Genomic DNA, 13,197 nt, shown 5'->3' with positions numbered 1-13,197 from the left:
CACATTTGTGCCTTTTTAGTAAGATCTAACGCACATCACACAAGAGAAGATATAATTTATTTAGTATTTTTCTTTATATAAACTTTCTTGATGAGGAACTCAAGAAAATTCAAGACGGTTTTGCTAGCCATAGCTTGTTTAAGAATCCCCTCTTTTTCTTGTTATTCTTATTATTGTCTTATTATTCTTATTTTAGTCAAGTAACAAAGACACGTCTCTTTGTGACTTCATAAACATCACCAAGAAAACAAGAATCTTTTGTAAACTTTCTCTATAAGTAAATCTTAGGAATTTAAGAATTTTATGCCAGTTATAACTTTTAAAGTTTTAGAAACACTTGATTTCATTGGTCAAGTATTTGGTCAAAAACTGATGAAACAAATTATTACATTTTTGTAACTGTAATTAATGAAAGCAAGAACCACATTTCCCAGACTTTCTACATAAAGATAACAAGAAGATCTGAAAAGGTTGTTCTTGTGTAATCAAATTTTGAGGAAAAAACTGATGCATGGTAGGAAAAATAGAGTAGATTCTGCAAAAAACTTCAATTGACCGTACAAAAAGAGAATATTCTGTAAAGAATGAAGATTAAATTTTTACTTTTTTTTTTAGAATATTCTTGTCAGTGAGCATTATGCAAAAAAAATAAGTTTTCATTTAAAAATAAGACAAGAATGAAACTCTCTGTGCAAAACATAATATGAATAAGGTTTTGCAGAATTTCTTTTTAAATTCCTTTATACCATAAAAGCTCTTTCTCTCCATAAGATAAAGAACAAGAAAAATAAGATTTTTATAGCTTGTGTAATGTTTTAATCTATAGATTTCCAACATTGTACTTCTGTCGTTTCTGTCATTGAACTACGATAATGAATGGACTCTGATTGAATTTTGTGTAGCAAATATCAAAGCCAATAAAGAGGTTCTTCATGTGCACTCGTGTCTCTCCTGTAATCACTGTGTGGAATTGAAATATCATATTGAAGCCAGCATCCTGACACTTTTAGAATTACTTTGTATCATGACTGCAACTAGAACCTGTATCAATATACACAAGTATCGTAATTTTACCATGCAACTATCTATAAGAAAAATAGAAATCCTTATAGGACATCATTAAATGTGATGACCCAATTTGCGTGAATGATAAAAATTTTCTATGGGACCAAAGTACATGAATCAAATACTTAAATGTGAATTAGACTATAAAAATAATCATTCAATTAAACAATATCAGGATGTGCTTAGCACGATTATCTAGAAAATTATTGTTGGCGACGGTATAACTAAACTGGAAATCATATATTTCACAATTATAATAGTTTCACAAGTGGTCCTCAGATTGGCTCCTCAATGACGTACTAGTATGGAAATGGTGGACTGATTTGCTTAATATGTGTCTAAAAATGTTCATTTTTCTTACCGGCCACACATCACACGATATTGTGTACATTATGTCAATTTTACAGTACTCTGTTCATCTTCAATGACAAGCCAATCGTTGACTGAAATGACCGTTGACAACGGTATCAATCAACGGAGAATTTCACACTTGGGCCACTCTTTTCTTCACCCTCCTCTTTGCGGGCTGCATCAAGAGTTCGAGGTCGGACAGGAAGTCTTCCCGGAGCTGTCGGGACGTCGCCTCCTGGCGGAGCCAGCAGACGGTGAACATCAGTGCGAGACCAAAGATGGTCTCTCCTAGGACGGTGATTGATGGGCCAAACTTGTTGATGAAGTCGACCGTAGCGTGGCTCATGGCAACCATGTTGATCACCTTTCCACGGAAGCCTGGCAGGTCGTCAAGCCAAAACAGTGGCCAGACCAGGACCAAGAGCGCGAGACCAACTGTGACGATGATAATAGCCGCGCGTTGTTTCTCCTTTGGCCCCTCCTGTCTTCGTCGCTCAATCCTGTATGAAATAATCCAATAAATGGTTTTGCTATATGATTTTGAGGTTCAACTGGTCATTTTTTAGAAATATGAATAATGAGAACAATGACATAGAATAATGTGAGGACAGATAGTTTGACAGTTGGCAAATCCATGATTGATTAAATGATGATTGATAGAGTAATGATGTCATGATGTGTTAAATTGGTTGGACCAATTCTTTCTCTACGATCAGATGAGATGGGTGAGTGGATGATTCCAAGATGGCTGACACATGACGTCATAGATCAACATGGCGGCGCGCATTGACCTATAGGTAAACGGAATAGTTTTTTTGCTTGTCATTATACTGAGTCTACTTCTATAAGGTGGAACAGAGAAAATGTGAAAGGTATTAACATCAACGTACCTTTCTCGGAGTTGATCCAGCCTCTCTGCCATGTCGTTGGCATATGTCTGGCAGTCTGTCAGTTCCTCTGGGTCTGACGAGGAACTTTGCAGGATGGTGGGGGTCCTGCGGTCAATGGGGACGCCGTGGTCCTCTTCATAGCTAGTTCCACAGAAACAAAAGAAATATTCGTTAAGACGTTTTCACCTTCATCAATAAGGAAAATGTAATTTTGAAATCTTAAAGCTGTATCACTTACACACTTACACCTTAAGTTTCGACTCTTTCTACCTTAACAAAACTAAGAAGATACTAGATGTAAAATTCCGTAAGTACAATTTGTAGTTTTTGGCCACGCCTTGTGAGTGGAGGCTGTTGAAAAAGCATTTCAAATTCTTTGAAAATATTTCGAAATTTGTACCAAAAAAATTCCCCGGAAACATTTTTTATTTCTAATTCTTTTTGATAAATCAGTTTTTTACCATCATCCGTAGTGACCGCTGGCTCAATACTTTCGCTTGCTAAAAAGTATATTATTGGAGGATGGTACTCAGGCTATTTTTTGTACTGTACTGATTTTTTTTTTCTGCTCACAAGTTTGCTACTGGCGTTTACAACTTACCTGCGGATTTTCTCCACCAAATCAGGCCTATTCACATAGTAGAGGAGAATACCCAGGTTACTCAGGTTGTCTTGATTGATCTTGTCCGTGTTGATCAGCCATTGCATGAAGTCACGGTTGTTCCTCATCCTCTCAGACGTGCCTGCCGGGACGCTGCACTGCCGCTTCATTCTGTCAACCTCGTCGGTGTTCAGCCGGTCTGCTATTTTCTCCAAGAGACGCTTGTATTGGTCGATTTGTGGGCAGTCACGGATCTTGTAGGTAGAATTGTAACCGGCAGGTGTCGCTTTAGCACGGGTGTCACCGGAAGCACCCTTTGGACTTGAAGACTCGCCAGACAGGGATGCTGCCGAACTGTATCCAGATGATCCTGTTAATTGAAAGGAAATTTAAAAAAAAAATGATTTGGGCCCCCTTGTCAGATTTCTCTGGAACTGCAGGGACACAGCCTGAAATGTGTTCTATCAATTGCTTTATGCAGTGCTGGATTCGCTTTTAACAACATAACCTTAAGCCGTCGAGCGATACGACCCGCGGTAGGGCAGGCTCCTCTGTCGGTAATACCGAATGAAACATATTATATTTACCTCCATGAAATGTCATGTTGGTTATATTTTCACTAGCGTTTGTCTGTCTGTTAACAAGATAACTCAAGAACGGCTGGATGGATTTTTGTCATACTTGGTATGTCAGTGGGGTGTGATGAAAGGTGGAAATGATTAGATGTGGGCCCCCTAGCGGCTTTCCTTGGTACTGCAGCGCAACTTCCGGTTTTGCTAATTCGTTCTCTAAACAAACTATGGTCACGAATTTGAGTATTGGATAGCTCTTGCGCTCAGAAATAAGTGACAGGAGTTTTGGCCCCCTAACGACTAGTTATAGGACAGCAGGGGCATTTTTGGAAAAAAAATTCTGAAGCAGATAACTCAAGAAGGGAACAACGAATTTTCATGATTTTTGGTATGGGGGTACCTTAGACAATGTCGTACAAAATAACATACTAATTATGCAAAATATGAGTACATTTCCATAATTAGTTCTATCAATGTATCTCCTGTCCCGGGCATGATATGGTCTTGACATTTTAGTGGTAGATAGCCTAAAGCGTCATGCCAATGTGGGGCAAGTTTGAGCCCCCTAACATTAATTTTTGGAACTGCAGGGACATTTTTTTCAAAACATACTAAAGAGGATAACTGTAGAAAGGAATGACGGGTTGACATCACTTTAGGCATGCCGGTACCTTAGGCAAAGATGTTCGTAATAATATACATGTTATGCAAATAAGGACTTAATTTGCATAATTAATGTGGAATTTGCATGATTCCATTGTTTTCAATATCTGGACTTCAATAGATGTAACATGTAAATTTTGATAGATGGAACATAAGCAGATACCAAATATGCTAATGAGGAACTTATTTGCATAATATATGCGAAATGGTACAACCGCGTAATGATTAATGATGGGAATTTCCTACTCGTGACATGTGTACGTTAGTTAATGTTGAACATCACCATGCATAAATCATGTAAATGTGCAAGTCATTTGCATAAAACTTACAAAAGCTCTAAATATTCAATGGAGGTATGAGGTTGTTATATTTATATTTAACTCTTGTTCGTAAACCTTTTTGTTTGAAGTAACCAACGTACCTAAAAGACTTGGTGACCACGACCAAGAGCGTTCGTCAGCGTTTGCCCCCGCCGATAGAGGGCGCACCTGGCCGGGTATCTCCGCCATCCACGGCTGATGTATTCCCTGGTAAGACGGGGGCCTCCGCAAGGGGGCGCTACCGGGCCGGGGAACAGCAGGCGGCATGAATGTCTCATTTCTCTGTTGTTGTGCCATAGTCTATACGTGAGTAAAAGAAAAATATATATTCTAGAGCATGGTTACCTTGACCATTTTTCAAAGAGACAAACATCGCAACCGAATCTATCTGCTCAAGTTGTGGATTTTTCTGGTCTACCGTTGAAACAGTGTACACGTACTTCGTGTATCGAAATAAAACAGCTCAGCCCTCCCCCCAAACATCTGCTTGAAAATTAAACACACCTCATGCCGGTAACTGCGTCAAGCCGTTACATCATACCGGACTTCCGCACTTTGAACTATACGCATGTGCGCCATTGTTTTCAAGTCTATAAATAGATACGTGGTACCAAGGTACTTCCCGCTGTTAACTCATTGTGCAAATACGGCTTGTTTGGCCTTGCTCTTTCCCGACTCAACTGAATGTTTTAAATTTACTGATAGTTTTTCAGTCTTGACCAATATAAAATTACATATAGGTAATACATACAATAAAGTGATGTCTCAAGCCCTCGGACGAAAACGTGTACGGCATGAAATGTCGTGCATCTAGGGTTTACAGTTCGCGTTTGTAACAGTGGTATGGATTGAAACATAAACATTGTAGTAGTTTGAGCCACCTCCTTCATTATTAAGTTTTCAAGCTGGGGAATTCGGTAGAGGAACAAACACGACTTCACTGGTTTCACTTTCAACTTCGTAATTGTTTTTGCATAGGAAAACCAAGTAGCAAGGAGGTACGTAAATACATTTGTACATAAGTAGCACATAAGCGTGCGCAACAGAAGCGTACAGACAAGTGCGTTGCTTTTACCTTTTCTTTTACTTTCACAAATCTCGAAGACTGGCTTGTCACTGAGGTGTCTAAGCAGATACACGGTGAAGGTTGTCGCCCGGTAGTGAGTCCGTTGGTTAGCCGGCTGTCATAGTCGGGCCTCTGATCTTAGGTTGAGTCACAAGACTGTGACCAAGGGTGTTCCCCGTATACAGTGACGTCAAATGCACACTGCCCATTCGCCGTCAACGGGGCGGGAGATTCGAAGCTAGGACCTCTATGGTCTGGACCAAAACATATCCTACCATTTCGCCACACCATTGTTGTGTCAAAAAGTAAGAAATAATCGAATGAAGACGGTACAAATACATGTAATTTATTTCTCATAGGTGATTCAGAATAACGCATTGTGCAAAGGTTTATTGACGATGAGATATGCTACTAACAGATATGAATCATTTGGAAAAAAAATTTGTTTTCCGACCTGGGTATGACATACATACAACACGGCATATTCCGTATCACCCTCGGTCCCAGCCCTCCCACCCGACCCGCGGTCAGGCTGCTACCTCACTTGTTCTCTATATGACTGTATAGAAGATGATAGGCTTGTGTATAGTAAATTACGTATATCAGGATATTTGGGACATCGAATAAAAAGTGATAGTCCTCTTCAATTAGCTTTGGACAAAATTGACAAATCCTCTGGTTGATTTTTTTCTGGAGTTTTTCTTTGAACTTTTACATTTAATTTGCGACGGTCAACTCTGAGTCTTGTTATTGTTTAGCGTACATTAGGGCTCTTTGTATTTAAACATAACCAGCTGTCGCCAAGCTGCGTACTTGCAAACCTGTAGTGTTGTGCCGAATGGTGGTTATACCGGCTGTACAGATCCAGAAGCTGGTGTATTATGCCTAGATTATATGTTTCAACAACCGAAAGATAAAGGCAAATCCTTTGCTACATTTGCCTTTAGCAAAATGACTAGCATTTTTATGCACCTAACATATGCCATTGTATAGACCTAATAGATCCACAGCAAAAGATTTCATTGCTGTTTACTCAAAGTCAAACTGGAGACCGGTACCCTCTAGCCTCTCCCTGTACTTTGCATCATAAGCCTTGCTTTGGGACTCTGTAAACTGATTCTTCCAGTCACCAATGACACCTACAGTAAGAAAAAAAGGTTTTACACAAGGAACATGACTCCAATTATAAGACACGATTATAGAGTATCAAACTATATATCAATATAAAACAAAAACCATTATTTCATTTGATAGCATGCCACTTGCCCAATTTATTGAAAGGAGAAAAACATGGTCAACTTTATGTGTGGGCGCAATTCTAGCAAAAAACTGCCTGAGAACCATGTGTATTGTACTGTTAATGAATATAATTCAATACTAATGAATTAAATCGATCAAATTAAATGACATGTTTAAAATAAAGGTGGATGGGTGCCAGAATATTTTGCAGGGAAGCGTTTAGAGAAAAATGGACACTGCCCTTTCAAAAATGGTGTGTAATGCAGCCGTAATGCTAAAGGGTTTGATGATGATGTAGGATAGCAGCATCGGTGCAAACTGCCACGGTAACTTCAAAGTTATTATAACCTGTCAACCTAGGAAAGTCTTGAATGAATAGAATAGTGCCGCATTGGTGTCAGACTGTGGTAGCATTAGTTATAAAATGTCATAATGATTATATCAGTCCAGCATCAATGCAGCACCAACCCAGCATTACACACCAATTTTGCAAGGGCAGACAAGTCTTACCTTTCCTGCCAATGATACGTTGTATCTTGTTCTGCGAATCAGCCCAAGCAGTTGTCAGACTGGCGAAGGTACAGGATTCAGCGATACTTGCGGTGGTGACGTCATCCAAACTGATGCCCAAGAACTCCTTTGTCTTTGTGACGGCTTTGAGCAAGTCCTACAAGTATTGGATAAAACTTAGTAATACCTACTTTACTTTGTCCCCCCCCCCCCCACTTTAAACTCCACTGGCTGAGACACACACGCAATTCATTTTTTTTTACGCTTCCCGTTATGTTTTTGCAACAGGGTGGTTCTAAGGCCTATGTCACCGATGTATATATGCACACACAATGCGAACCGAAGGGCAGTTTTGCCGGTTATATAGATATAGATACAGATACAGACAGATACATCACATTTCCAAACCGGAGCCTGGCTGGGTAGATTTCGGAAAAGTATGACATAAAGGAAACCAAACCACACAAGATGTTAAGAAAATAGTTGTGTACATCATTTGTGTAAATTCTATGTAAACATTTTTTATTTTTCGGAGTCCGGTTTGGAAATGTTAGCCTAATCAGGGCTCGAAATTTATTTTTGAGAATAGGTGCACTTAACCTAAAATCTTAATTGCACAGAAAACAAAATTGCATGCACAATATAATTCTTCAAAATTGCTAATGTGTACACATCAAATTGAGTGTAAAACAAAGGATTTACTGTCTTCTCTTTTCTGATACTTATTTCAAGAATATTTTGTATAGTGTGCAAAAATAAAACATCTAGTACGTGAACTGGTGCACCCATAGTAAAAACATTAGGTGCACAGCTCTAAAATTTTGGTAAATAATTATGCACCCAGTATTTTGAGCCATGCTTTATCTGTAACAAGGACACCAACCTTACTCATGTCTTCATATTTCAGAAACAGGAAATGGGGGTCTTCCTGCATCTTCCACCAACCGAGGACATGGTCATAGAAGTCACCAAAAACAACTGGAGATAAAAGAATTATGTCACAAAACTGCTTACCTGTACAGAGACCTAAGTATATGTCTCAAGGCCTGTACCTGCACCTGTACAACCTGCACCTAAGTAACATGTAGTCTTCTTTGATCGGCAAACATGAATGAACAGTAAAGTGTTTATGACACAAAAATACAACATTTTCGAATTACCTTAGGCCACAGCAAGTAAATTTTATGGATGACATCAGCGCGCGCATTAATTTTCGCCTGATTTCAGAAAAAAAACAGAATTTTTTTTCTTCTGCATGGATGGTCAACATGACGATAAAATACCAAAATGAGCAAATTTGTTGTGTTGTAGCCTAATGATTGTAGAAGTGACACTTGCGAGGTACCCAGGACTGTAGTTGTAGAAATGAAACTTATTGGATAGTTGTAAAAGTGACACCAATATGGAAGCCATGAGTGTGGTTACCAACTTTGTTGGTGATGCCAGTCTACCACACTAGTGTCACTTCTACCACACCAATTCATGTCTTGAATACAGGAATGAATGCCTTGTTGGCTCCGATACCATGCCTTGTCCCTCTAATTCTTGTTACAACATTCATCACAACTTAATGGTGCCTATTTTTGTAAATGTAGCCATATGCATCTTTTTTTTTCACCCATCTTGTTTTTTTCGCCCTATCGCACTATTTTTGCAGTCTGCAGAGGATGTCAACCATGAAATTTACTTGCTGTGGCCTTAGTTGGTCATACCATAATTCAATGAACACGGACTTTTGCACTAAATTGCCCCCCCCCCCCCCCATCACCCCTGCAAAACTCGATATTGCACGGCATTAACAACGATTGATTGCACAGCGCTAGCCTTACACCAAATAATCCTAAATACTAACTAGAAAGGCCGACATTTGCTTGAGAGCAAATACAGCATATTTCAGCCATCTCCCTCATGCAACAATAGGCCTTGAGGTCGTTGACCCCTTAGGCCATTGGAAAATGACCCAAAAATTTCCCAAATATATCATTTTAAAGTGTTCCATGCCAAAAATTATAAATGGGTCATTTGAATAAATATCTAGAGCACCCCTTTACCAAATTTCGGGTCATTTGGTTGTAAAACGAGGGAACAGGAGCCAAAAATGTCCAATTTTTGTCAAAAAATGGCCATAAAATCGCAATATTGAGCATTATGTTGTACTGTATAGAAAAACTGTTATTGATTTCATGTGCACATAATTGAAGGGCACTCTTATACCAAATTTCAGGTCATTCGGTTATAAAACGAGGGTACAGGAGGCAAAATGTGCTTTTTTTGTCAAAAAATGGCCAAAAATTGCAAAATTAAGCATTTTGTTGTACCATATGCCAAAAGTGTTATTAAATCTGGGTGGGCATATGATCAGGGCACCTTTGTACCAAATTTCATGTCATTCGGCTGTAATACCAGGGTACAGGAGCCCAAAATATACATAAAAATTGACAAAAACCTCAATAAAATCATTTTAAAGGCAGATATGAAAAAAATTTCAAGTCAATCGGTTCAGGAACAACGGAGATACCGTGTTCCGAAGATTTGACAGGAGAAAGAAACATTACGAATACAATATATTTCACCATACCTATGGTATGGCTGAATTATAACAACACTTAAGTTGTAGAGAATTGCTTGCTGCAATTTTCACACATAGTAAAGTGCATTAATTAAAACTTCTAGAATATCTGGTTTACTTCTATGTACCTTTCCCATCCAGAAAATCTTGTGCATGTTTGTCCCATGAAATGGCAGCTTGTATGCCATACAATGCTTGAAGCTTGGGTACGTAATGATACCGGGACAGTGCTGTGTCTTTTGGGTTCCGCATCACGACTATGACTTTAACCTATTTTAAGATGTAAAAACATGTGCAAATTAATGTAGTTTCAAGACAATTCAAACTTACACTTTCTTTTAAAATATGGCACTACTATTAAAGAATGGACAGGACTGCAGCTTGCCAGCACCCAAGCACTGGCGCACGACAGGGAGTGATGGAGGGAGGCAGTTTGCTCAGCAGCAAAGCGCCCCCGCGACCACCCCCGGTCAAGGGACCGGTAAGCGGTAAGCGTCCACTCTATCATAGCATAAAGATTCCTTACATTGTAATCTATAGATTACTTTATTTGGGGTAATATGATATATCACTTCTAACAAAGGATTTACAGAAAAAATGGGATGTCTTTATTCCAAGCTACCAGGCCACACTAATGGATCTATGGAGGGGGATACCTACTCGCCAAGCAGCGGTTAGGCTCTGGCTGTTTTTACCTTTCCCTTTGAACTGGAGATCATTTTTGGGGCCAGATGCCGTTGAAGATGCGTGTGGATGATCCTTGGTGATGGTTGGTCCTTCAGGATCACGTGACCTGGCTGGCTGAATCCCGGCAGCGTTGATTCCATGCACAACGGTATGTCTTGCGTGTTACCATCTGTCTTCCCAGCAGCCTTCATTAGTTTGTTGACGATTTCCCAGATCCAGTGAGTCCCTTAAGATTGTACAACGCTTTAGGTCATGTTGATTACATTATATGACATGCACGTGCATCAATATTATTATTTTTTAATTATTGACCTACTATAAATCAGAGCAGACATGTTGGCATCCGTCTGTCTCGGAAGACAATGGTAGGCAGACTGGGTGAGTTTAAGGCGACCCGTCTGCCTGTCCTGCACTTGGGTTTTTAAGATGAAGAAGGGGTGTGCACTTCCTTCTCCACCTTCTCGTCCACTGGCGCACTAAGTCCTACAGGGGCAACTGTATGCAATGTGTAAGACGGCCCCAGCAGATGCAGGTTTGTTGTTTGGAGTTTCTGTCTCCTAGGAGGACTTCCGACCAATGGTACAAGGGGTTCCTCCTACCCCTGACTCATGTGGGCACTCATGTGTCATGGCGGATGCATCATGGCCGAACATGCCCCTATGGCCTAAGCAGACATAGATGAGCACATATAACGTTATGCCGTTAATTTAAAAAGCGGGCTGATTCTACCAGGATGTTGGGCCGAGTTGACCAAGAGTGGACTGGGTCGAGTGGGTGAAGAGCCGAATTGCCCCCAAATTTGTTTGTTTGACCATACAGTGTATAAAAAATATCTTACCTGATTTGGGATAAGTCACAATGACGATATCATCTTCACGTATGACATAATCAGGCATGATGTCCAGCGAATCTTTGTTTATCATCAGAGAGTTAAAGATAACTCCTTTGTACTCAAACAGTTGCGAGCGATCCATCTTCGTATACGTAGCTCTTCTATAATGTGATCAACAAAGACAGCAGGTAGAGAAATGAATGCACAACTGTAGAATGAAAAGGCACGGAAACAAACTTAGTATGATATAAACAATTGATGATGCCTATGTCTAGCATTTCAGTTTTATGACCCCCAGCCTACTTGATTGGGTCTTAGGGTTCTTATCAAGAAGCAATGAAATAAGACCTCATCAAAGTAATACCAAAATTTTTATCTCAATAGTTTTACTCCAGCAGAAAGCCACAGAGGTCTACTCTCTACCAATTAAAAGAAAATGGGACTTCTCAGTTAAAACTTCGAGAAAAGCAAGTTGTAATTAACGAAATCTCACCTTTGGATCCTAGCCTGGTAGCCTGTCCCTCAGGCCAGACCAGCTTTTTCCTTAAACCCTTTATTTGGTGGGACCTGGCTAGTAACTAAAATTATAAACGACACGAATCTGTGATTTTAGCCTATTAAATCCAACATGAAATTTAGTATTGTCTTCGTATATTCTTCCAATTGGCCCGGTCCACACGAACTACGTATTGCGAAGCTGTCATATCATTCTCGCCATACCAATGTGCAAAGTTAACACGGCTCTTATTTCCGGCTGTCGGCTGGTAAGCTAGCAATGTCCCAAGTCAAGTTGAACGTTAAAAATGAAGTATCGAACGGCTCCGGTAATGTTAGAGGTGTCATCGGACAGTTTGTAGCCATATACCGAGGTAAACAGTCGTGAGACTACCAGTCCCGGCCCCGCTTCTCCCCTGAAGTTCAAGTTGTAAGCCGTGACCCACATGTAGCTTGGCTTTAAAAATAGCACAAATTTGAAAATGAGTATTCGTCTCCGGGTCGAATTTCAAATCTGGTCGCAGTATAGGACGGAAGTACTAGTTGTCTCCCTAATTTTTGCTCTGTATTGCCAGGTAATCAGTATAGCTGAGCATAGGTCTTTTTTAATCAAAGGAGGCGAGGGGTGGATAGGTTTCGTTTTCAGAGACCGCAATTTCATACGGGTTAAATAGGTAAAACATATCGGTCGCCTGCAGTGTGGGATGAGAGGCATTTTGCTCTGTTTGATGTACAGACAGCCCTATCCTTTGTACTTGTTATATAAATGTCATTACCAATCTGCTTTCATATAATGTTCATTACTGCCCTTTGGCCGATCAAAAAAGGCCTACAACATAACATTCGGTTACTCAGGTTCTGATTGTGACATACCGAAATAGATTAATTATCTGGTCCAACACACAACATGGAATCATCATGAACGTGGACGCCATTCCTGTACGTGGGGAGTACAAGTGTGACAATTTATACTGATATCTACTAACGATCTGTAGTAATTAGAAAATGTTTGTTTTCATCTAAGTAAAAAAAAATTAATTCTTAATAACTACAGATCGTTAGTAGATATCAGTTTGGGCAACCGTGAGTTTTTAGCTTTCATCATTATGCAACGAAAAACGAAGTTTCATTACAGTGGTATGTACCAAAGTGCTGTATTTAGTCATAGAAAAAATAATATCAGAGGCAATAAAAATGATGACGTCATCAATTTGGCCCCCAAAAAATCAGATTTAGAATTCTTTAATGCCCATCTATCAACAATCGTTATGGCTCCATTCTTTCTTAATTCATTAATAAGAAAACAGTGGAAGGTCAAAATGCCAATTTAGCCAATT

General features: G+C 39.6%; 2 protein-coding genes across 3 annotated transcripts; both read right to left on the bottom strand.

Moving 5' to 3' along the window:
* Positions 1–2,023: 2,023 nt before the first annotated feature.
* On the bottom strand, positions 2,024–5,643 carry LOC118423887. Its single transcript, XM_035832200.1, has 4 exons — positions 5,538–5,643; positions 4,564–4,762; positions 2,908–3,277; positions 2,024–2,447 (listed from the first exon to the last, which is right to left on the bottom strand). Exons 2-4 carry the CDS (start codon positions 4,757–4,759, stop codon positions 2,129–2,131), a joined length of 885 nt encoding a protein of 294 aa, XP_035688093.1. The 5' UTR covers positions 4,760–4,762; positions 5,538–5,643; the 3' UTR covers positions 2,024–2,128.
* Positions 5,644–6,037: 394 nt separating this feature from the next.
* Positions 6,038–12,035, bottom strand: LOC118423888 (sulfotransferase 6B1-like). Of its 2 annotated transcripts, none has more exons than XM_035832202.1 (7): positions 11,859–12,035; positions 11,372–11,573; positions 10,542–10,759; positions 9,975–10,116; positions 8,161–8,255; positions 7,278–7,434; positions 6,038–6,667 (listed from the first exon to the last, which is right to left on the bottom strand). In XM_035832202.1, exons 2-7 carry the CDS (start codon positions 11,505–11,507, stop codon positions 6,558–6,560), a joined length of 858 nt encoding a protein of 285 aa, XP_035688095.1. In that variant the 5' UTR covers positions 11,508–11,573; positions 11,859–12,035; the 3' UTR covers positions 6,038–6,557. The 2 variants fall into 2 exon arrangements, with proteins under 2 accessions (XP_035688095.1, XP_035688094.1); XM_035832201.1 differs by having other exon boundaries at positions 11,372–11,526.
* Between the last annotated feature and the right edge of the window lie 1,162 nt (positions 12,036–13,197).

Source organism: Branchiostoma floridae, chromosome 10 (assembly GCF_000003815.2).
Source record: "Branchiostoma floridae strain S238N-H82 chromosome 10, Bfl_VNyyK, whole genome shotgun sequence".
Lineage (NCBI taxonomy): Eukaryota > Metazoa > Chordata > Leptocardii > Amphioxiformes > Branchiostomatidae > Branchiostoma > Branchiostoma floridae.
The sequence above is the reverse complement of the archived record's forward strand: the minus strand, read 5'-3'. Positions and strand labels throughout refer to the sequence as shown.

Bases quoted from the DNA above. Each gene is read 5' to 3' on its own strand.
- LOC118423888 (XM_035832202.1), bottom strand. From the start codon at position 11,507: ATGGATCGCTCGCAACTGTTTGAGTACAAAGGAGTTATCTTTAACTCT. The intron at 10,760-11,371 runs GTAAGATATTTT...TACAATCTTAAG, and splicing joins TGTGACTTATCCCAAATCAG to GGACTCACTGGATCTGGGAA. The intron at 7,435-8,160 runs GTTGGTGTCCTT...CAATACTTGTAG, and splicing joins AATATGAAGACATGAGTAAG to GACTTGCTCAAAGCCGTCAC.
- LOC118423887 (XM_035832200.1), bottom strand. From the start codon at position 4,759: ATGGCACAACAACAGAGAAATGAGACATTCATGCCGCCTGCTGTTCCC. The intron at 3,278-4,563 runs GTACGTTGGTTA...TTCAATTAACAG, and splicing joins GTGGTCACCAAGTCTTTTAG to GATCATCTGGATACAGTTCG. The intron at 2,448-2,907 runs GTAAGTTGTAAA...CTGTGGAACTAG, and splicing joins TTGGTGGAGAAAATCCGCAG to CTATGAAGAGGACCACGGCG.